The sequence below is a fragment of the Grammomys surdaster genome, unplaced genomic scaffold (genome assembly GCF_004785775.1).
Source record: "Grammomys surdaster isolate TR1022 unplaced genomic scaffold, NIH_TR_1.0 190, whole genome shotgun sequence".
Classification (NCBI taxonomy): domain Eukaryota; kingdom Metazoa; phylum Chordata; class Mammalia; order Rodentia; family Muridae; genus Grammomys; species Grammomys surdaster.
Genome location: NW_021604635.1, coordinates 941,878 through 965,155, shown reverse-complemented (window position 1 = coordinate 965,155; position 23,278 = coordinate 941,878). Strand labels below are relative to the sequence as shown.

The 23,278-nt window shown below is 43.5% G+C and overlaps 1 protein-coding gene across 1 annotated transcript in view; it reads right to left on the bottom strand.

Moving 5' to 3' along the window:
• Sobp (sine oculis binding protein homolog) overlaps nucleotides 1–22,468 on the bottom strand; it is a 157,437-nt gene extending 134,969 nt beyond the window's left edge. The window contains exons 1-3 of the mRNA XM_028769085.1: nucleotides 22,373–22,468; nucleotides 9,120–9,258; nucleotides 6,381–6,566 (exon numbers count right to left, since the gene is read on the bottom strand). Of these exons, the coding sequence (XP_028624918.1) occupies nucleotides 6,381–6,566; nucleotides 9,120–9,258; nucleotides 22,373–22,468 (421 nt within the window). The remainder of the gene's footprint in view (nucleotides 1–6,380; nucleotides 6,567–9,119; nucleotides 9,259–22,372) is intronic.
• Between the last annotated feature and the right edge of the window lie 810 nt (nucleotides 22,469–23,278).

Genomic DNA, 23,278 nt, shown 5'->3' with positions numbered 1-23,278 from the left:
GTGTGTGTGTGTGTGTGTGTGTGTGTGTGTGTGTGTGTGTGTGTGTGACGGTTGTGATAAGATCTTACTTAGCAAACAGTTTTCATTCAAAAATCCATCTGAATGCCTTGCTTCCATTCCAAACCTGGCGGGTTGGGGGACACAGTGGAGAATGGTTATAGCGTTCCTGTTTTGTTGCCAGGGCCTTTTCTGAGCATGATTCCATCTGAATGAAATCTCAAAGGACTGAGCCTGTGCTAACATTTCTAGCATGAGAACTGCACCCAGGTGATAATGCAATTAACCCGAGTAATATTTCAAATGTCTTGCTAATATATACATGTATATGTGTATATATGTTGCCAGTTTAGACTGTGTTCATGGAGTGATTTCATTAGCCTCAGAGGTTTGTGAATTTGTTCAAGTTCAAAGGATAAAGACATGTCAGTATAAGAAGATCCAGCCAGTGCTTTTTAATATTTTTCTAATATTGTTATGACAGTTCTCTGAATGACTACACTGCAGCCTTCCTCTGTTCACTTCCTAGCTGCAGTGAAAGTCCGTGATTATTATTTAAGGATCACAGTGATTCCCTTCACGGCATGGGGGAATAAAGAAAAGCAAAAGCAGGGCTATTATCCTGTGTTTATAACAAGTCTGTTGCCATAGTAACGCCTGTGATGTCACAAATGCTACACCCAGGGCCAGAAGCTGTCTCTGAGGGGGAGGGGCAGCTTAGCTGTGGAAAATGGACACAAGCATGTGAGGCCAAAGCAGGGTCAATGCCGAGGTAATCATGGAAACACAGGGAGCTCCCTTCTCCAGAGAAAAGAAGGGGGTGGGGCAGGGCCAGAAAAGCAGCTCTCTGGGCCCAGAAGTGAGCTCACTCATACTTCTTGTACACAGCTGTGCGAAGGGAGTTGAAATCCAAGCGAATGTGGTACCTCTGCTCCCAGTCAGGAGCCTTCCACTGGGCTCACTGGCTGCCAAGACCTGATTGGGATCCAGAGTCTGCCCTGGCTCATGGAACTGCTGGGAACCAGTGCCTGCCCAGACAGCGCCTCGGAAGAGATGCAACTGCCGCAGATGGCAGCCCCCGAGAGCCTAGCTAGGACATTACCACCAAAATCCACCAGATTCAGAGACCCACAGATTCTCAAGGATGGGGAGGTAATCCAGTCTTTGCCAAAGACAGAGACTTTAAAATGAACTTGCAAGGAAAAGCTGTATCTCCTGGCACTGGGGAATCTGGAAGTAGTGGCAAGTTAATAAGCATTACTATTCTGATACAGCTTGGAACAAAATGGCCATTTTATATGAGAAAGGCTGTGGGAGTAGGAGTGAGAGGAACCCTGGGTACTTAGAAGACACACCATCCAAGGAGCCTACGTAACCTGCTGGAACTTCACACATTTAATGACACCCAACATGCTATTTCTCAGAGCTACTCTAAACTGAATTAAATAAAAGAACATGATTGAAGACCAATGAGATGGCTCAGCAGGTGAAGCGTTTGCTGCAGAAGGGTGGTGACCTAAGTTTGAGCCCCAGAATCCACACAGGAGGAAGGAGAGAACCAGCTTCACAGAGATACCCTCCTATACATTATCACTGCCCATTCGTGCACTCACATTCACACACACACACACACACACACATACACACACACATACACACACATATACACATAACACACACCATACACATATACATACAAATGCACATACACACACATATACACACACCATACACATACCATACACACATACACACCACACACGCACACACCCCACACACATACATATACCCCCACATACCCCACACACATATACATACACACATACACACACACCACGCATGTATACATACACACTACATATATACACACCACACACACCACACACACATACATACACACCCCACACACATATACATACACATACCGTACACACATACACAGCACATGTATACATACACACTACACACACACAAACATACCATACACACATACACACACACATACACCCCACACACATATACATACAGACACACACATCATACACATACCATATACACACACCTCACACACATACCATACACACATATATACACACACACACGCATACACACCACACACACACACCACACACCCCCACACACATATACATACACATACACACATCATACACATACCATACACACACATACCTCACACACATACCATACATACATACATACACACACACACACACATACCACACACACACACACACTGACGAAAAACATGGTGACATATCCCTTTAATCCCAGCACTTGTAAGTAGAGGCAGACGGATCTTTGCGAGTCCCAGGTCACCCTGAGGCCAGTCAAAGCTACACAGTGAGAGCTAGTCTCATAACAAAACCAAATCACAATAGTTAACAGGAATACACATGTTTTAAGAAAAGAATGTAAATGAATTTCACAAACTAAAAAGGATTCAATGCAGATAATTTAACAACAATAATACCAAGGTATCACATTTTGATATTGGCAGCTTGTAACAAGCAGGAATTTGAATGCTAGTGAACACGGGCCTTTCAAAGTATACATGTAACTCTTGGTGTCTCTACCCTAAGAGGTGAGCATCTGCCTGATACAATCATCTCTAGATTATCTAGGGCTGATTAGGAGGTTTCTTAATCCTTGCACTCAGGAGGCAGAGGCAGGGCAGAGCGCTGGGTCCAGTCTGGTCTACGGTCTATGTAGTAACTTCCAGGGCTACATTAAGAGCCTATGTCAATAATAATAATAATAATAATAATAATAATAATAATAAGCCCCACAACCTTTATGGGGCTAGGGGTGTGGTTCAGAAGTTAGAGCACTTACTGCTCTCATAGAAGACCTGAGTTCAATTCTCAGCACCGCATCAAGAGATCCACAGCTGCCTGTAACTCTAGCTCCAAGAGCTCTGACACGCTCTTCTGGACTCCTTGGCTGTACACACATTCCTCAACACAGGCACACACACATAATTAAAAACTAAAAATAAATTTTAATATTCTCATCTTAGGGAAAGTGCTGAGGGCATGGTTCAGTGGACCAGGTGCCTGGTATCCAAGGATGAGGAGCTGAGCCTAGATCCTCAGCAGAAAAGCTAGGCGTACTGGCATGTACCTGTAACCTCAGAGCTGGGCATGGGGAAGTAGAGAAAAGATGGCTGGATCCCCAGAGCTTGCTGGCCCAGCTACTCTAGCCAATCAGTGATTACCAGGCTCAGTGAGAGGCCACTGTCTCAAAAAGAAAAAGAAAAGAAAAAAAGATGTAGAGCAATTAAAGAAGACACCAAATAGAAACCTCTGGACTTTCCCTTGCACATGGGCACACACACACAGGCACACGCACACAGGCACACACCACCACCACCACTACCAAAATTTAAAAATAAAATTCATTCAACAAATACTAGAGTAGATCACTTTGCAAGCACAGGAAACCCACTGCTCCCCCAGCCTTGTTACCACCGCCTCCAAAATTGTACAGGACACCAGCCACATCCACAACCTGATTCTGAAGCCCTGCTCACCCAGCTGCTGCCGTAACAATTGACTGATCTTATCCCAGCTAGCACAAGACTCAGCAAACTGTGGTCCCTGGACAAAGCCCGACCCAGCACACCTATTTTAATTATCATTGTTTGGTAAATAGGGTTTTATCAGAACAGAGCCACACTCAATGATGCATGCGGCAACTAAGGATGTGTTCCTGCTACAGAGCTAGGTACTGTGAGAGGCACTATGGCTCAGGAAGTCTACGGTACCATCCATCTCTTCATAGGAAATGAAACGTTTACTGACCTGGCCCTAGTTACAGAATCAAGGGCTGTCTCTCTGCCTGGGGAGACCTCAAAGGCAGAGAACATTCTTGGATCCTGTCTCACGGAGATAGACAGGGCCAAGGGTTAGAGACACATAGAAAAGTAAAGATGTCCTTCCCTACACTCTGTTTTCCACAGATGAGTGCCTTGGAGTTCCACAGCAGACAGCTGAAAACCACTGGTGTTTGGTTACTCTGGCTTCTAATTCCTCTGCGTTCCTCCGGCTCAGACTTCCAAGGCTCAGTTTTTGGCCTCTATCCTTTTGCATATTTATTTCCTGATCTGGTGTGGAATTCGAGTTAAATAGAAGCTGTGTGCTTGAATGCCACAGGCTGGCTCCACAGGAAACTCCAGCGCAGGTTCTCTGGCCTCCCTAGTGCCAGCCTCAGCTATGCTAATTCCTCAGGCTGTTTTCTCTGCTCAGATAAAGCTAGCGACATATTTGCATTTGGGTGCACACCTTTCTGTGCATGAATTATGTGCATGAAGACTCTAGTGCAGAATTAGGAAAAGGAGGTGTGGGGAGGTGCGGGGGAGGTGTGGGGGGTGCAGGGGTAAAGGTATAGTGTATGCTAACTTCCATGTCATAGCTGTCCAGGCACCAAGTGTATACTTTCTCATCTCTGCAACTATCCCATAAGGTAGGACTATAAGCCCATTCCATAAATGAGGAAACTGAGAACCCCCAAGGGTCCAGTTTAGTTGACTCTCTTGGTCATCTTGTGGAGTCCCTATCTGCTCCAGGTTCCTTGATACTTCAGATCTCCTAGAAACTGAACCACCAACCAAAGAACATACATGGACTTGATCTAAGGTCCCCCACTCCCAACCCCCACCTCCACCCCTATCCCCAGCCCACACATACGTATGAGAAGTGCAGCTTGGTCTTTATGTGGGCCCCTTGGCACTGCAACGGGGCTTACCCTGACTCTGTTGCCTGCCTGTGGAGCCTGTTCTCCTAACTGCTCTGCCTTGTCTGGTCTCAGTGGGAAAGGATGCACCTAGTCCTGCAGTGACTTAAGGTGCCAGGGTGGGTTGGTACCCAGGGGAGAGGGGGGCAAAAAAGGGGGTGTGTGATGAGAGACTGGGAGGAGGGGCTGTGATTGGGTTGTAAAATGAATAAACAAATAAATTAATGGAAAAAATACTGAGGAACATGAAAGGAACAGAGCTGGTAGAACTCGCTCTCTTTCACAGAGCTGGTGAGGGGAAAGGCCAGGGTTAAACCGGGCTTCTCGTCTGAAGTCTGTGTGCTCCTGCTCCTGAATCAAACTCACTCAGCACTCAGCAGGAGCCCTCAAGTGCGTCCAGTTGGGAGCTCTACAGTTAGGAAGTTACCTACCCTTTCCTCACCAACTGGTTTATGCAAAATATATCTTTGGCCCTTGGGAGATAAACAGGGGTCCTCTCTGTTTCACCAAAGAATCAGCTGAAGGAAAATCGGAGCTCACTAATAAGGGAAATATTATATGATATACCAATTATGTTAGCAATTAGTACTAGCAATGATTTTAATGACAAATGAGTTTTAATTTAATAATATATCCACTGATCTCCGTATGATAGGTCAGTTTTATTTGTTAAACTACAGTAGGCCAACAAGAGAATGTGGCCAAAACTATGAAGGAAAATCTTAGGACAATAAAAATTCCATGCGTAACACACACTGAGGCATTTGTACCTGAAAATGCTCTCACTGTTAGAGAAACACAAACGTCTGTCCTCCCGAATACAGCGTTAGTGTTAGCGTGTTACACTAAACACTGCTGTTACACCACAGTACCTGTCAATATTCAATTCCGTACACATAAAAATAATAATAAAAACAGAGCATTCTAGCATAACTCCCACATTTTGCAGCAAGCCGGACAAGAGTTTTATTGACAGGCTCTCTTCTCACGGACTCTGTAAGCTACAATGAACACCCTCGTGCTCAACTCCCTGTCACTAAGGCCTAATGCGCAGTCAGCTCATTCTCTGGAAATATAAAGCAACCGGTTATATTTTCACACAAGTAAAACTCAGATTTTAGGTGCTCGGAGACAGCTTTCCAGGAATTAAGAAGAATTCTGTAGAGGTGGTGCATAATATAACTTGTTTCTTGAATGGATTTAGGGCAGGCATGTTTAGGAATATGTCTGCCATGTCTTTTGTAAAATTATTCCTTTCCTCAGAAAACCCCCAAAAGACCTGGCCCTTCCTTATGCATCACCCCGTTTGATCATGCTATTCATACTTTCAGGTTGATCATTCATTGTATTTATTTTATTCTTAAAGCAAAAAATACAAAGTAGGTGACTTCAGAAAAGGGAACTTTCTTTTTCGGAGTCTAGAGGTAGAAAAGGTTTGGAGTCCACGGAACGCTACAGCCCAGGCAGAAGTGGGTAACACCAGTAGTACTCTAAGTGATATGTGTAGTGTACCAACACGTATCTACAGCACCCTTCAAACATCTCTGTTTAAGTTAAGTCTTTACTGTTTTATCTTAAGACAGTGACAACTGGCACAGATCATCATGGATGGCAATCCCAAGTGTGCTTACCTGCTGGCGGCTTTATGAAAGGCGGTGGGATTAAAGGGACAATAATAGGCACATTGCCATGGTCCTTTGACCCTGCAGGTGAGTCACTGAGTCCATTCCCAGTGGCAAGGCCTGAGTAGCCTGTGCTTATATTGTAAGATGAAATAACACTGTCCTCCGGTAATTTTGGTTTTGGCAAAGAATTTTCTGTAAGAGAAAAAAAAATCACCCAATATAACCAAGAACTTATTCATCACACTCAAATCTTCCCTTATTTCTTCAAGTACATTGGTTATGTAACAGAACAAAATCTTCCTTTCAAGCCTTTCAGCAATTTCCCAGAACTCCACTGTCCTTCCTGAAGCTTCAGAGTTTGGCTATCAACAGTTTCCAATGGGCTTTTCTTTATAATATGCTCTGCTGTGATAGCCAATATCCCAGGTGAATCATGGTGATGCATTTCAGCACTGTAAGATCCCATAGAAAATTGACAGGCAACTAACATTTTCTGTGTATGAAGTGATCTAAAGCAAGCATCATACTCTGGCTATGGGAGAAAGCCCAAAATGCAGCCCAGAGTGGCAACTATGTCCCCTGTGTTCTAAATCTAAGCCATAGTATAATCAAATAAACCAATGATTTTAAAAGCTACTATTGTACTGGGTATTGGTAATATTAATAATATTTATTAATGATTGGTAATGATATTAATATTGTTAAAAAATGAACAAAAGTGGAAATCAAATTTACAACATAGTTCATTTTATATCATACATGCACACATACACACGCACACACACATACATACACAGAATCTCAACCCTCAGAGAAGCACGGGACTCTTCCCATGTTCCCCAGAGGCGAAGCGGTTCACCCAGGTGAAGTGGATCACTGGGGCTCTTAGCGCATACACTATAAGCTCAGGACTTGCATTTTTCATTTACAGTGAAATTGATGATACTATCTTCATAGTGTGATGTGTACAATTTCATAGCAAGCTTAACATACAATTTGTCATGTACATTCAATTCCGCATGCCTGCAGGACGGCTCACTTACATCCCGTTGCCTGGCACGTAAAAAGAAAAAGCTCTCGCTTAAAAGCTGGGAGTTAAATCTTTGACCACGTATTATGCCGATAGCTTTGGATACACACAAGCACGGAGCCAGCAGGCAGTGAGGAGGAACAGTTAGCTGTACCCACAGTTTACTAAGACTCCTTCACATGCCCCTCCTCTCCTATCTTATATCTCGTTCCAAATTTAGGTTTACTAATTCTGGAGTCACACAGGCTCCCTGCTCAGGTACGCGCACGGCTGTTCACTCAGAGTCAGCAGGGCTCTGCACGGCCCTTCCTCTACACTCTCCACACCCTAGCTGGACTTTGATCTGATTATCTACAATTTGGTCTTCTTCCCCTCTGTGAGAGCATGGAACAGCGGAAGACGGAAAACCTGACTGACAGACAGAGTGAAAACAAGACTTCCTTGTAGAACCCATCCACACTTAAGGAAGGAGGGCTCCCAAGAGAACCACGAACCCCTCCTGCCATCCGAACATACAGACCCAACACTGCACTTCACAGGAGGCCCAGCCCTGGTAGGGCATCAAACGGACAAAAAGCTCGAAGTCAGCAAACACTGACTCCCTGAACTTGTAGCAGGACACAGAGTTAAGGCCCTCAGCCCTGGGCTGCTTTTCCCATTGCTGGAAGGAGACAGAGCAGTGGCTATTTTTGTTTTCTGTTGAGCTCCGGTGTTCTGTGGAACTCTGCTTATAGGAAAGTACAACTGGGCTACATTTAAAGAAGCCCTTCTGAAACCCTTCCACTCCCAACCCCCTTTGACCCAAGCCATTTCTACACAACACTAAGGGTACAGGTAAATAAAATAGGTGTACAAATCAGACATTTGCTGATAATATATCATAAACAAATGACCTAAAAAGACAATTCCACTATAATTATACATGTAAGTTTGCCCCTTATTAAAAAGGAAGACAAGTTTGTTTGTATGTCACCGCAATAGACGTACTTGTAAAATTACACATAGAGAAGCGAATCTTGGCTAAATATCTGATAGTGTATGGTGTAGAATATCTTCAATATTTCTCAATGTTGATTTATATTTTGACTTATAGTCAGTCCTAAGAATGCCACTGTGCAGAATACATAGTATAAAATGGCAGGGATATGCATGTGTAAAGTTATTTCATAAATTATTAGAAATTCTGTCCTAATCACAATCCAGAAATCCATCTAATAGTAAATCTAAAACTATATTAATTTGGTACTTGCATACTGAGGAATGACATTAGAAAATATTAACTCTTTGCTTTTAAGAGATTACACTTCTGTAAGAGCAGGGAAGTTTGTATGCATGCTAAGAACACTGCACTTTATATAACATACAATAGTCTTGAATCGAAACTAAGCTGTTTTGGGTTGCATGTTCAGATCCAAGACCGCAGTGAAGTCGCATGATCCATCACCTGCACACACTGCCAGAAATACCTCGGGGACATTGCACATGGCAATTAATCTGGGGGCTACTGTATCTCCCCAGACTGTTTACTGTTGCCAAAGTGTGCACAACTCCCACACTTGTTACTCAGTATCATATGGTGTCATCACCCACAGCATGAGGAGCTTCAGCTTAAACTAAGTGTGTATAACACAAGGAGACACACAACGATTCAGCTCTGGCAGGTGGAGAAGGGTCATTACTCTTTGCACGAGCGAAGAGCCATCAAAGGTCTTTACCTTTGAGAACAGAAATGTGTTGCCGGCTTTCTCCATCAGTAGTGTAGCTTCTGAATTCAATATCTTCACCGTCTTTTAATTCAACTTTATCGTAGCCATACCAGCCAAGGAGTTCATTCATGGTGTTTTCTGCAAAGTTCTGAAAGAGAAGCATCAGCTGCTACTTAGAGCTGTGATCAATAACTATTTGAAAAGAAAGTACACGTTAAATTCTGTTAGCTGTATCCCGTTTCATGCCGGCCCCATATCCCCTTGAGGATTGCTCGCTTTTCAATCATGTTCAAGAGTTGTGATGCATTTAAGTCACAGACTGACTCTTCCGATCATGACAGGCCTTCAGATATTTGCAATTTAAGGACAATGAAAAAGTACTTGTCGGTTTCATCTACGGATGGGAAGTCTTGCTTTAGTATATTCTTCCACAAAGTTTAAGTTCTGCACTAGTACAAAAATATTAAAAGGAAGCATGCAAAGAAAAAAAAACTAAGAAAGGGTTTTAAAAATAAAAGAGCTTTCTGTAGGTCTAATTAATTTAAGTTAGAATTGCTTTTTTGATTCAGTGTTGTTACTTAACATGCTTCTTACTGCCAATAAAACAGTCTTAATAAAAAAAATAATAATAGTCTCTCATGTCAACCAGTATCATACCAAAAGATGAGTAGAGTTCTTGACAATTTTTTCCCTCTGCTAAGGTATTTATTAGCTTGATGAATACTTTGTTCTATAAATTTTATTAGTGACAGATTCATTCTATCATAAAAGAACCAACAAAGTTACTACTCAGCTGGATTTAAGATAAAAACTACTTTATGAACTATAGATTAAGATGTGAATGTAAGGTGTTGTTACTGTTGTTGGAGATATTAAGGTTTGAAAACAGTAGGTATGGTTGATGGATTAAATACATATGCCAAGTAACTGTGTCTAGTATTTTATCAATTCTAGATCCAGAAACAAAAGTGTAAAGCCTGTGTGTGCTACTGACCTTTATGCTTTAGACAGCTATCAAGCAGGGTACCATGAGCCTTCTGAACTAGAAATACCTATGTCCTTACTTCGTAGCGCAGAAGATCTCATTGTCTTTGTTGAAGCTGTTATTTCTGAATCCCACTGGGGTATATAATTTATACACCTAAATGAAACTCCAAGGCTGAGCCCAAGTGGGGGACCCTCAACATGTGTCCCATGTTCTCTGTATTAAGTCTGTGACTTCAGATCTCAGAAGGGTTTCATAAAAGATAGTACAGGACCACAGAAAGAAACCTTTCAAGCCACCCACAGGATGCTATAATTTTTCTCTTTAGAATCCACTTAAGTTCTGAGATCCAACTGGGTCAATCTGTGATGGTTTAATGCACTGTTAATTAAAAAAAAAATTAGCCAGATTGATTTAGTGCCACCATCCACGTAGCTAACAGCCAGCCGTATCAAACTTTAGTGAGGCATTTATTCTTTCTGATGGCTGCCCATGTCCACATTAAATAGACATTCTTCCATGAATGCATGATGATGATATGCTTGCTATGAATAATAAGCAAAGTGACTTCAGGGACAGACACCATGGAGTACTCAGTTAAATGCTACTCCATTTCATCAAAGGAGATTCCTTTAATGAGATGTCACTGTCTGCTAACACCCAATCCTTTCTCTAACCCAGCAGTGACAGCGTCCCAGCACACAAGGGTGATTCTTGCCTTGCGTCAAAATCAATCCCCGACAGTATTAAAAGCCGGGCTCAAGCCATCCTATTGGTCTGCTTGCTGCTTGCCCCAATCTCTAAAAGAATCGTGCCAACAAGACAGATGATCTTCTGCATAGTGGCTCCCAGGTACTACATCTGGTTTTGTGCACCCTTTCCTAGTCCAGGCTAGGAGGCTCGAAGTACCCTGCTTGATAAATGCAACTTCCCCACTGTGTCTAAGCTCTGCAGCCACACAAAGGCCACAAGTGCATAATTCATGTGTCAATTTCCCAGTGGAGGACGTAAATTCGTTTGTCTTAGTCCAGCTGCAAATCCATTCATCCCTTCAGAAGGACAGATGCAGAATTTTTAGACATCAGATAAAAATTGAAAATCTCCACTGGGTTATTATTAATAAAAGCCTATTATTTGAGCATTTTAACAAAAACAAAAAAAAATCGTTTTGTTCATGTTCTCTGATGGAAACTCATCACGGAACAGTCAGTATGAATCTGGCCTATTCCATGATTTTCAGGTTCCTATAAATGTCAGGGAGGTAACTATAAAATGTTTCCTTTCTTGTCACTGAAAATGAAAATAAATGCCATGCTGTTCTAATATATTGAGTGCAGGGACAGAAAACAACAGGCGTGAAAGTGTTAAGTATCAAACCATTTGAGAAAGGAGGAATTCAGTGAAAAGGAGAAATCGAATATATATAGTCATAAAAAATAGACTGTAGGAGCTAGAAAGATGGCTCAGCAGTTAAGAGCACAGGCTGCTTTTCCAGAGGACCAAGGTTCAATTCCCAGCAACCACAAGGGAGCGCACAACTGCCTGTAACTCCAGATCTAGGAGCTCTGGCGCCCTCTTTTGAGCCCTGTGGGTACTGCACACATATGAGACAAACATACATGCAGGAATCCATATATATGCAGAAAATAAATAATAAAATTAAAACGAAAAAGAGATAGGCTACAACCTCGGCCACACCCATAGTTTGTTAAGAAGTCAAATATCCCCAAGGAGTAAACCATTTAATAGAATAAGTTTCTATACAGAATTTAATATGCTAGATAGCATTATGTTGCTAAACCAAAGTAAATGAAATAGACTTTTACTACTGTCGTCTAACATTCCAGAGGAAGTAGACTGTGAAATGTTTATGGCCTAGACATGATTCCAAGCTTTAGTGTAGAGAATTCCAATAACTATTGTTTCAGCGTTAAACAAACAAACAAACAAACAAACCAGGGTCTCACCATGTTGCTCTGGCTGGCCTAGACCTCATGTAGACCAGACTGACCTCAAAGTCACAGAGATCTGCCTGCCTCTGTCACTGAGTGCTGGGATTAAAGGCACAGCTTGCTTCATGTTTCAAAGTTCTTATAATATTGTTCTTTAAAAACCAATTTTCAATTTAAAAGCCCTTTCTTATGAAGGTTTCTTATGTCCTTTCTTAGTCCTTTCTTGTGTTGTTTCTTGTTTATTTGTTTGTTTAAAAGGAGGCGTGGACAAAGATGATAATTAAAATTCTGAATGGCTGTAAATAACAATGCTCAGTATTAAGTGGTGATAGCTGCTGCTGTATTAAGGGTAGGGGCTGTGAAATCTGCTTCTGCCTCAAACCTTCAAGCAGTGTTTCTATTTGTTTCCTGAAGACACCTAAGGCATGAAACCTTTAAAAGTTCCTCAAGGGCTAGAGAAATGGCTCTGCAGTTAATAGTTCTTTTCGATCCTCCGGAGGACCCAAGTTCGAATCCCAGCATCTAAATAGCAACTAGCAACCATCTGAAAGTCCAATCCCTGGGAATCAGATGCCCTCTTCTGGCCTCCAAAGGCACCAGGCACATGTGTGATGCACAGACATACATGTATGCAAAACATCCACATGCATAAAATAAAAGTTCTGCAAAAGTTTCTTCTAGGTTTAGAATGATATGAAATAACAGAGCTTCTACTTATGTGTAAAAACCACACAATTTTTGCAAAAACCTCTCAAAATGATGGTGCTCACAGAACATAACTTTTACTGAGCAGTCGTTATTCCACATACTTTATCATTGTTCTCACAAACCACCAAAATGTGCCAAAAATTGCAGTATTTTGGCATCTGAATTGTATTTTGCAGACTGCTTCTTGCCTTTGGAAGTGACACAAAAATCCTCTCTCATGCCATGTGGTCCAATTTGGGTTTGGAAAATAGGTCACTAAAATTATAATGATAATTTCTAAGTCTTCGAGCAGCTTGCAGTGTTACCACATCCTTTAAATCTTGTGTTCCTTTCAATAGCCCTGCATGTTGGGTGTTTAGTTTCCACAATAAACTTGTGGTGAACTGAAGTGACATCCTCACTTGACAACAGAAGATTGCAACATGGCAGATCCTGAAACATCAGAAGCAAAACAGAGGTGTTTTCATTCTTTTTTTCTCTAATAGTTTTTGAAAAGTTCATACATTAGTTCCCACACGCCTCTTCTCTGTCCAATTCTTCCAGTACCCCCACTCCCTCTCAAATTTATTGCTTCTCCTTTAAAATTGTTACACATGTAAACATTTGTAAACACGCACTACTGGGTTCTTTCTGCTATTGTGCATGTGTTATATGTGCTTACAGATGACCTCCTAGGATCAGATACTATCAGAGGGCTTATCTATGGAGAAGACAGCTTCTCCTCCTCTAAACAGCTACTAACTGCCCGTAGCAAAGTGAAGACTTAGGGGCGGGGCCTTGTGAGAGTTCCTCCATTCATGTTAGCATGTCAACTGGTAGTGTCATTATGTGGGTCTTGTTCTGGCAACCACATTGTTGCAATTAATCTTCGGATCCTTACACCAGACTTAATTCTAGTATACATTCCGTGGCAAGGGGCCAGCAATTCCAAAGAATTTACCTCCTGGTTCAACCAAGAACTCACAATGATATCACACTGCAGGGTGTTGGTGTCCTGAAGTGATTTCCAAGCACAGCACGTCTACACCTGTGCCGTTGCACTTGATCCCTGGCCTAGAATCCCCTTAACTAGTTTGCATTATTGGAGATGGGAAGTGCAAAATCAACACTTAAAACTGAATCTTCTCATTCTTCAACTTTCTGACATCACACATGGCTGAGTGCTTTGCACTTCCAGTGGCCACCCCCACCTCTTTCTCCAGGCCCCTTGTTTCCGCCCCTTACCTCTAGGCCTTCTAAGGATAGATTGCAGCTCTGTCACTCAGTCTGAAGGCATGCTCTCATAAAGTTGATTAAGCCGCTAGGTCATAGAGATGATGGAGGAAAATTTTACTACTTCTTCATTCCTTGTCTTTCTTTGCCTTTTATTTGTGCATGTACGTGCACATGTGTATGTGTGTGCACATGCGTATGTGGACGCATGTATGTGAGAGTGTGTGTGTGTGTGTAGAACTGGAGGAAGTGGGAGTGGCCTCAGTTGCTTCTCCACATTATGTTTTAGATTCTCTCACTGAATCTGGAGATAGCTGATTCAATTACATTTGGCAGCTATAAAGCCCCGTGAGTCTCCCTGTTTCTGTCCCTGGGGCTCTCTAGAGCTGAAATTACAGGCATGCAGCTGCACCTGCATTTTTATATGAGTCCTGGGGATCTGAACTCAGGTCTTAAGACTTGCACAACAATTACTTTACCCACTAAGACATCTCTCTAGTCCCTCTTTATACCTCTCAAGCTCTTCTGATATAAGCAAATTTTATATTTATATATATATATGTATATATGTATATATATATGTGTGTGTATATAGTAAATAAAAATATATATTTAACATAATGTATTATATTGAATATATAAATTTATAAATATTTATGGTATATATAATTATTATGCATAATAAATATATATGTTATATATGTGAACTATGTATATTCTTGTTGAATCTTAATTCCCATAATGTTCCTTTGAGACTTTCCTCATTCAACTAGAGGCTTTATACAAATGTCAATGTTCAGGGCTAGAAATGTCGTTGGTAGAGTGCTCACTGACCATGCACAGAGCCCTGAGTTAGATCCCCTGCACTGCAGAAGCTGGGTATTATGGCACATGCCTGCAATCACAGCTCTGCAGATAGAAGCGGGAGGATCGGAAACTCAAGGTCTGAGTCTGCTACACAAAGATTTCAAGGTCAGCCCGGGCTATGTGAGTGAGGCCTATCTCTACTTTCTTCAAAGAAATGATAATACTAGTGAGAACCCTCACACTTTTGAGAACTCTAATTGCTACAACTTTTAGAAAAGATAATTTAACTGTGAATTAAAATCTTTAAACATTTAAATACCATTTGAATTGGCAATTTTATTTGTATCCATTAGCAATTATCCTAAGAAAATAGGTACAAAAATATTTATGTTCAGAAATTTTTATCTCAATGCTGTTCTCTTGGGAAAAAACAAAAAAACAAAAAGCTAAGTGCCAAACAATTAGAACTTTGTTAAATAAATTTCAGTCTAATCTTACAATAAAATACTATTTTGCCACTAAAATATATGTAGTAAATACATTTTAGTGACTTGAAAAGCTATTAGCGATATAATAAAATTTAAAGAAAACCAATTGCTTTTTTAAAATATTGTACATCGCACATGGAAATCAGCAAAAAATGTCACAATGCTGACAATAATTACGTCTAGTGGGAAAATTAGAGCTTTATTTTGCTTTCTATTGCTTGTCTGAGATCTATTTTATTACTTTTATTTTTTGTGCTGTAGTATATGTGTGTGTGTTTACTATGTGGTAGTATGTGTACATGTGTGTGCAGTGCCTTTAGAGGCCAGAAGAGGGCACTAGATCCTCTGGAGCAAGCGTCATGGACATTTGTGAGCCATCCAACATGAGTGCTTCCAACTCAAGTCAGAGCTCTGTAAGAGCAATGTGTGCTCCGAACAGCTAAGCATCTCACCAGCCCCACCCTTTGTCCATTTCAATTACTTATTCTACTATCTCTGTCATGACTGTGTGCTGTTTTTATAAAAATAAAAAGCTAATTTCAATTAAAAATTAATTAACCTATAGTTTCGCTCATAGGCAACCGTATCAGTCATACCCACAATTTAAATGGTAACAAAAAGAATCTGTCAGTTACATTACTTAACTTCACAACATTCTGACATGTATTATCAAAAAGTAGAGCACATGAGAAGTACTTTCACAGGAAAAGGAATCTCCCAATCCAGAACAATTCACAAGCTAGGGGAGAGGGGTTTGAGGAGAGGAGATTCTGATACTCTCTTCTAGGTATGGTTGTGGATAACAGAATGATAATTAGTTTTGGAAAACATTTTCTCTCTCTTGCTGTGTCCATACGTTCTGCCTGCCTTGTGGGGTCAACTCTTAAAGTCTCATGGACTTGCTAAGAGAGATTGCTAGGGGACGGGAGAGGGGCAGAGCCTTGCTCCACTCCAGAATGGAGTAAGGATGTACTTGCTTAGCTCCATTTCAGCTCTGTGCTCAGGAGGGGCCGTGGCTGAGTCTAAGTTGTCTCTCATAAGACAGACCCAGTGGACTAGTTTTATTTTATGGTTATGCTAAGAGAAAGGTCAGGAAGTGGAATTTAGATAGCACAGAAGAGATGTGTAAAAAGCCCCTCGCAGATTACAAAGTGCTTCCACATTTATAGTCCCATTGGGTCAGATGGCAGAAGACAGACTTCCCACGGATGGCTGATTAGGTGGCCATAACCATGCACAAACTAATACTAGTGACCTGACTGGCACTGGTGGCATAGACCTTATACAGGGAGCTCTGCTTTTAGCTTCCTAGCTTCAAGTCCTTTACAGTGTTTTATTTTGGGTCACTTTGCAACATTGTTACCAGCCATCTCTACATTGATCTTAATAGTGCTGGGGTACATTATAACCCTGAAACCTAACTAGAACAACGGAGAAAAGTCCTTCTATCCTGATATTTTTCAAACTCCACAGCTATATAATTGTCATATAAAACCCAAATCATGCACCGCCACATATAAAACCTGTGTTGCTTCCATGAGATGTACAGTAATCAGTCATGTGCCTCATTGTCCTTTACTGCCAAGACATCAAGTGCCCTAAAAGAACTGCTGGGAAAGTGTGCAAACTGGCCCTGGTTGGCACAGTGGAGTCATGGCAGGTGCACAGCTGCATGCAGCTGTGTCTTATCACAGCTGCAAAACTAGCCTTAAAAAAAAAATTTAAAAAGTCACCAAAACTTGTTGCATTTGTTTCCTGTCTATGTCAGAGACACTGGCTTTCCTGAGGTTTGGTGTTCCCGAGGCTTTTGTTAGAGGAGAGAGACTAATGACCGTGCGTCAGTCTACAGATGCTAAAATACACCCTCAGCAGACCTTGCTCACAGGAGCATCCACGTCTGCTTCTGTGTTTCAGCTGGCACTGTTTTTTAAAAGTGGTCTATTTTTTTCTCTCCTTCTACACTGTAATATCCCTTTTCTTTCAGGAAAACATTCAATAATTTCACTAGTTAGCGAAAGCGAGTGTGGCTGATACCTCAGTCCTAGAGAGGAAGTTTTAGACTCCAGGAAGACTGTATGACCCACCTTCTCATTTTTCTATTCTAACACTTTATTCTTTTCAAGCAGAAGTGTAAAGCCTTATTAAGTCAAACAGATATTTCCTTAGACTTCAAGATCCAAAGAGTCTGGCCTTTCTCTCGAAGTCTCCGTTTAGAGAACCACTGTGTTCACTAATATTTACTCTTCATTGAGGCCCTGTTTTTGACTTTCCTTAGAACTCCATTACTAGTTGGTTCCTATAAGTCTGTCTTTCACAGAAGAAAAGCAGAGCTTGGCTCCTTGGAGCAGGGCTTGGCAAGCATCGAGACAGGAAACACAGAAGGGAATGAGTCTGTCAGACTCATTTTCTTCTATTTCAAATGCTTATTTCAGATTCTGGAGGAAGCGGAGTGCTCCTTTTCCATTTCCTAGTATTTGGAACCTACGAGCTGTATAAAGCTTGGAGAACAGTATTGTACCATGCACCATACTCATCCAGTCACCAATGGAGACTCTTATAGAAATCACATCCTACCAGAACAGAACGCTTAACTCTCTGAGGTCCGTCAGTCATAATAAGCAACTGAGTGAAACGCCAAAGGCTCAGCAATATCCCAACCCTCCTCCCAGGGGCTGGGGTTATGCCCAGCTTACCTTAGTCCTAGCCCTGCCACATAGCACACCTGAGGCTCCAGCTCAGTCTGATATAATGTGTGAAGGTCTCAGGTAGGGGCTGATCCCAAATCCACTTACCTAAGTTCCTGGGACATACTGCACCTGACCTCAGAATAGTGTTTCCCAAGCTAAGACTTAAGATATACCTATTTTGGACATTATTTCACTTCAGCCTTAAACACATGGGCTTTTCCAACCCATACTTTTTATATATAACATCAAGCCATTCAACTCTGCAGCTTGCTTTCCTGTCCCAGCAATTAACAGAGACCATTTCTAAAGCCCAACAGAGACCATCAGAGAGCAAACCAGAAAATCCCATGGAAATTTTCCTACCAACACTAACAGATGTGCACTCCTCAGACTGTAGGAAACAAGACTGGAGTATAATTTTAGCTACAAATGAGTTATTGATGATATTTGTAGACAGAAACCTTCAGCAAAGGTGAGACCTTGTGACATTTCACACGAATAACCCTGTAGTTCAGTACTCGATAAAGAAGCCATACATCAGAAGTGAATTAAGAATGGGAGGTTTCCAGGTCAGAGCGCCCAGTCTGAGCACATCAGATTTGTCAAGGTTTTAAAAGATAAAAATTTGACTCATCATCTTTACTTACTTTGGAATCTTCTGCATTGTGCTATTGTTTGGGACCTACTGAGCAGAGCTCACTAAGGTTTATGTGCACAAATACATATCTTGATTGCAGAAAGTTTATACATGTATTTATATCTGTCCATTCATTGATACATAGTTTTTGATGACATCTACCACGTTCTGGGAGAACTCCTGAGCTAATTAACTCTTCCATATGTTGGAATTTCTCTGCCCTGACTTCTGTGTGACTATGACACATGGAAGCTAACAGCCTATCAGAGTTATCGACTTAGATATAATCCCCATAGTCATTTTAGAAGCCAAAAGTAATCAAGCTATACAACATTTTGACTGCTAGTTTGGTTTTTAACATCTTCTTTACTATTTACTTCTTTACTATGCCTATTAAGTAAGGCACAGGAATCATAACTAAGTCCAGCAAAAGAATCTGCTCAGTTCTTCTTTAAGCCAGGAAAAATCAGAATCAAAAGAAGAAAAGATAAAGAAACACCACAAAACTCACAGCAAGACAAGCGTTCCTGTTGGGAGGATATTTTCCCAGAAGTACACTATAGCCAAGCTATGCCAAGTCGTGTACTTTTCACACACAAAATTATATTGTATCAAATTTAAATTTGTTACAACTGCCATATCCATTAAACCAGTGATAAGGAAAACGTAACTCGATATCTGATCTAGTGAAACAGCAACCAACATTAGCTCACAGCCGCGTGAAGACCACCCCCACTGCCATTACTGGTGTCAGCTAAACCTCAGCCAGTTTGCCTTCTCCGGCCATTTTTAGCTAACTATGTGATTGTCACGATTAGAAAAATCTTGAAGTGTCTGAGTGAGGCAGTTCTGTCGGCCGTTCCCGACACTCTGCATTTGCTGCACTTAAAATAGACACTTGTACCAGTGTCCCTTCTATTACCCAAAGGAGAAAAAAAAAATCACATACACACCAGTCCCTTTTCTTTTAGCTCACAGAGAAGCAACTCAATCCAAGGAGTGTTGAAACCTGAGTAGGTCACTGTACACCGCGATAAAATTCCCTAATCCCTGGGCCAAATCTCCCCAAGGGGGGGCCTCCTCCTGATCCTCCACTTCCCAGGCTGACTTTTCCATTCGCTCTCTCCTTTCCCCTTTCATTTCCCCTACCTTCAAGCCTTGATATGTGATCCGAAGTGGGGGCTCAGGTTTCCGTTTTTACAGCTTAGGCCCCCGCTAGCTGTATACATTCCTTTCTTTCTGCTGGGCAGTGATTACTTACCGGGGCTTAGTTTACACTGGTCCAGATGAAGGCAAATACAGCCAAGCAGCCCCAGCAGCCCTGATATGAAGCTGTACAAGGCTACATTGTGTTCTGGATGACATTTTGTTGCACACATTTTTATACAGGGCAACCAACTTATTATGTTACCCTATACTTCAGTTCAGGAAGCTGAAGGGATAATAATACCAGGAGGGGTGGGGTGGGGCTTGTTGGTGTGGCTATTAATATTAAGATCAGAAAAATATTAATGAGTTCAAAGTAAGTCTGTGACTTTGAGAAGCTACTTTAAACAAAGATTTTTTTTGATGATGATGTTATATTAGAAGAATGCCTATAGACCCACTAGTCACCCTGGCATGGTATACATGGATGTGACTGAAAATTTTTGCCAGACCCTTTCATTTTGTTCCAAACCAGAGAGAAAAATGCCACAATTGAATTATGTGCTGAAAAAAAAAGGAAAAGAAACGTCTTTTAATGACACAGAATGAAACAAGGATTGAGGCTTCAAATAGTAGAAGGCAATTTAGAGAAAGAAAAACACCATTTGTAGAAAGAGGAAATTCTGTGCATCCAGGTTAATCCCATACTCAGTCTTGCAGCATGAGCTGAAAACTGTGTAATTTTCCCCCTTCACACAATGTTGTTTTTGTTTCTTCCTCGCTAGTTCAGACAAACATCTGTTATACTGTAGAAGGACAACTATCTCCCAAACCACGGAGTGCCTGCAGCCAAAGCCAACAGCACCAGCCCCAAGCATTGAGCACAGTCAGCCTTTATATCCAGCCGGGATAACATTTCACATGTTTTGATTAAAATTAGCTAATTTGTAATTCTAGAACCTATGAAACTTAAAAGCTGCCATCCATATAGAGGGCATTAGACAGCATCTTAAAGGGCCAGAGCTAGCTGTGGCTGCCTGGTGGCCTTCTCTGGTCCTCCCCCAGTCTCCATTTATAAAACGACACTGAAAAGTAATGGAGAAACGCAAGACAGGAGGGAAGGGCCAGAACTGTAGAACACACTCTGCCTCAGGGAGAGAAAACAACTTTTACAGATCTCTTTCTTTTCTTTTTTTAAACTGTCTATCATTAGAATCAATGGTGGTTTCTGTTACAGGGAATGGTATTAATTTTCAAGGCAAAGCTTCCTAACTTTCCCAGACGTGTACCTCCTGCTTCCAGACACTAAATTCTTCACCACCACCACCTCCCAAAATAAAAGCCCTACTTCCAAAACGTGCAATACAAGTGAAACTCCCAGGAAAGACATAAAGCTAGGAACATGCACCTAGTTTCACAAACACCTAAGATGTGTGTCTGTTTACCCCTTCTAAAAGTGGGCTTCATCTTAGCACCCTCACCAAATATGCTTGCTATGACCAAGAAAATGCCAAAACCCGCACTAACAGTGAATTGGTCCCATATCATTTTAACCAGTTTGCCTTTCAAATACAAAGTTAACCAAAGCTGACCAAGTCACCTGAGTGTACCGAAGATTCCATGCATACGTGGGAACACCAAGAAACACGAAAAACAAGCTTTATTGTCATAGAAACAAATCTATATACGTAAAGTGATTTCTTTTTCAAATCGAGAAACTCGTGAAATGCACGCACAAGATAAAATCCTCGCCCAGGCAAAACACACAACTTTGAGGAAAATAAAGAAGTGGAGGTGCCGAGAAGAGTCCAGGCTGAGCCCTTGTTCTTGGGCTTCAACGCGAACAGCTGGAGCGCCAGGAGGCTGCGCTCGCCACCTCTGGAGCACCGCTGGCCTGGCAGGGCGCCCGGCCTCGCCGAGAGGACTCGGGGTTGGCCTTCGCGAACAATGGGCAGGCGGCTGCGGAGGCCGCCCCTCAGACAGCTGGCTTTCAGCCGGGCTTGCCGGGTCTGCTAACTGGAAAGTGGGGCGTGCAGAGGCGAGCGGGAGACCCGGGGCAGTGGCAGAGAGGAGCGGCCGGGGACAGCGAGGCGAGCCCGCCGGCTGCAGCGTCCCTGACCCGCGCCGCTCCAGCCCAAGCCTCGGGCACTGACAGCTACACGGCCGCAGCTGGCGAGTTGGAGCAAAGCGGGATCACCGAGCTTGGGGATGGACCAGGAAGAGGGGTGGAATCCAGGTATCCCGGCTGCCCCGGCCTGGCGGCTCTTAACTTTGGAGGGGTCCGGAGATTCGTTTCGGAAAAAGGGAGAAAGACTACACCGACCATCGGGGAAACCACTGCACCATGCTCACTCGCCAATGGGGTTCGGTGCCCTCGCCCGGCAACATCTGTACCAATCTAGGGTTTGTGAGGTTAAATCGTACGCCCCCCGCCCCCATCAAATCTGAGGTTGGCAGATTTCGGAGATGCAGCCCATGAGTTGGCCTCGGCTTTGCACCTGGAGGGGGGGCTGAGGCGTCCCGGGGACCCAGCAGAAACTGACAAGCGCGCCCCTGTCCCCCCCGCAGCCCACACAACAGCCCGAAGGGAGCGGACGGAATAAAGAGCTCGGTCTCCCCGGCCCCCGAGTCCGAAAATACCTTCATCTCCTCGTTGATCTCCCTCTTCACGGGGTGAGCCGGTTTCCGGCTCCTTTTATTTTCCGGAGGTCTCCCTTCTTTCTCCATTTCTGCCATGTTTTTGTGTCTGGTTTCTGTGGAGATGAAATGGCTGCTGCCGCCGCCGGCGGTGGTGGTGGCGGTGGCGGTGGCGGAGGTGGAGGTGGTGCTGATGGTGGCAACGCTGGCGGAGGTAGCGGTGCTGGCGGGTCCGGGGCTGGGAGGGGGGAGACAGGCGAGGGAGGAGCGGGGTCTCTTCTAGCGGCGGAGACCGTCAGTGGCCGTCACGGGGAAGGGTAGCCCGGGGAGTCTCGGGGATGCCGCCGCCGCCGCTCCTGCCGCCGCCGCCGCCGCTCCTGCTGCCGCCGCTGCCGGTGCCGCCGCCGCCGCTCCCTCTCCCGCCGCCGCCGGGCTGCATCCTCGGGGCCCGAAGGAGTCGTCAGCCATCTTCCTGTGCTCTGTCTGTCCGCATGGGCGAGAGGAGCGCCGGCCACCGGGAGACAGCTGCTCTGGGCGTGCGTGCGTGGATCTGTGTGTGCGCCCGGGAGAGCGCGCCAGCCCCGGCGCCCTGCGCCTCCCGCGAGCCGAGCCGCGGGCGGAGGGAGGGACTGAGCGGGGAGGGGTCCGAAGGAGGGGAGGCTGGGGGGGGGGGAACAAGGCCAGCCCCCCGCTCGCGAGCGGGCGTGGCTTCCCGGTCGCTGTAGACTCGGATGCTGCGCGGCTCCGGGGGCTGCTGGCGGCCGCCTGCTTGTGGGCGGCGGGCACCGGCCCTTCTCGTAGCCGCCACCTCCCCGCGGCGACCCCTGCCTGCTCCCGAGCTCCGTGACGTGGGCTCCGGTGGGCTCAGAGTTGGCTTCGGAGGGTGACCTAGAGGCCGCCGAGGCAAAA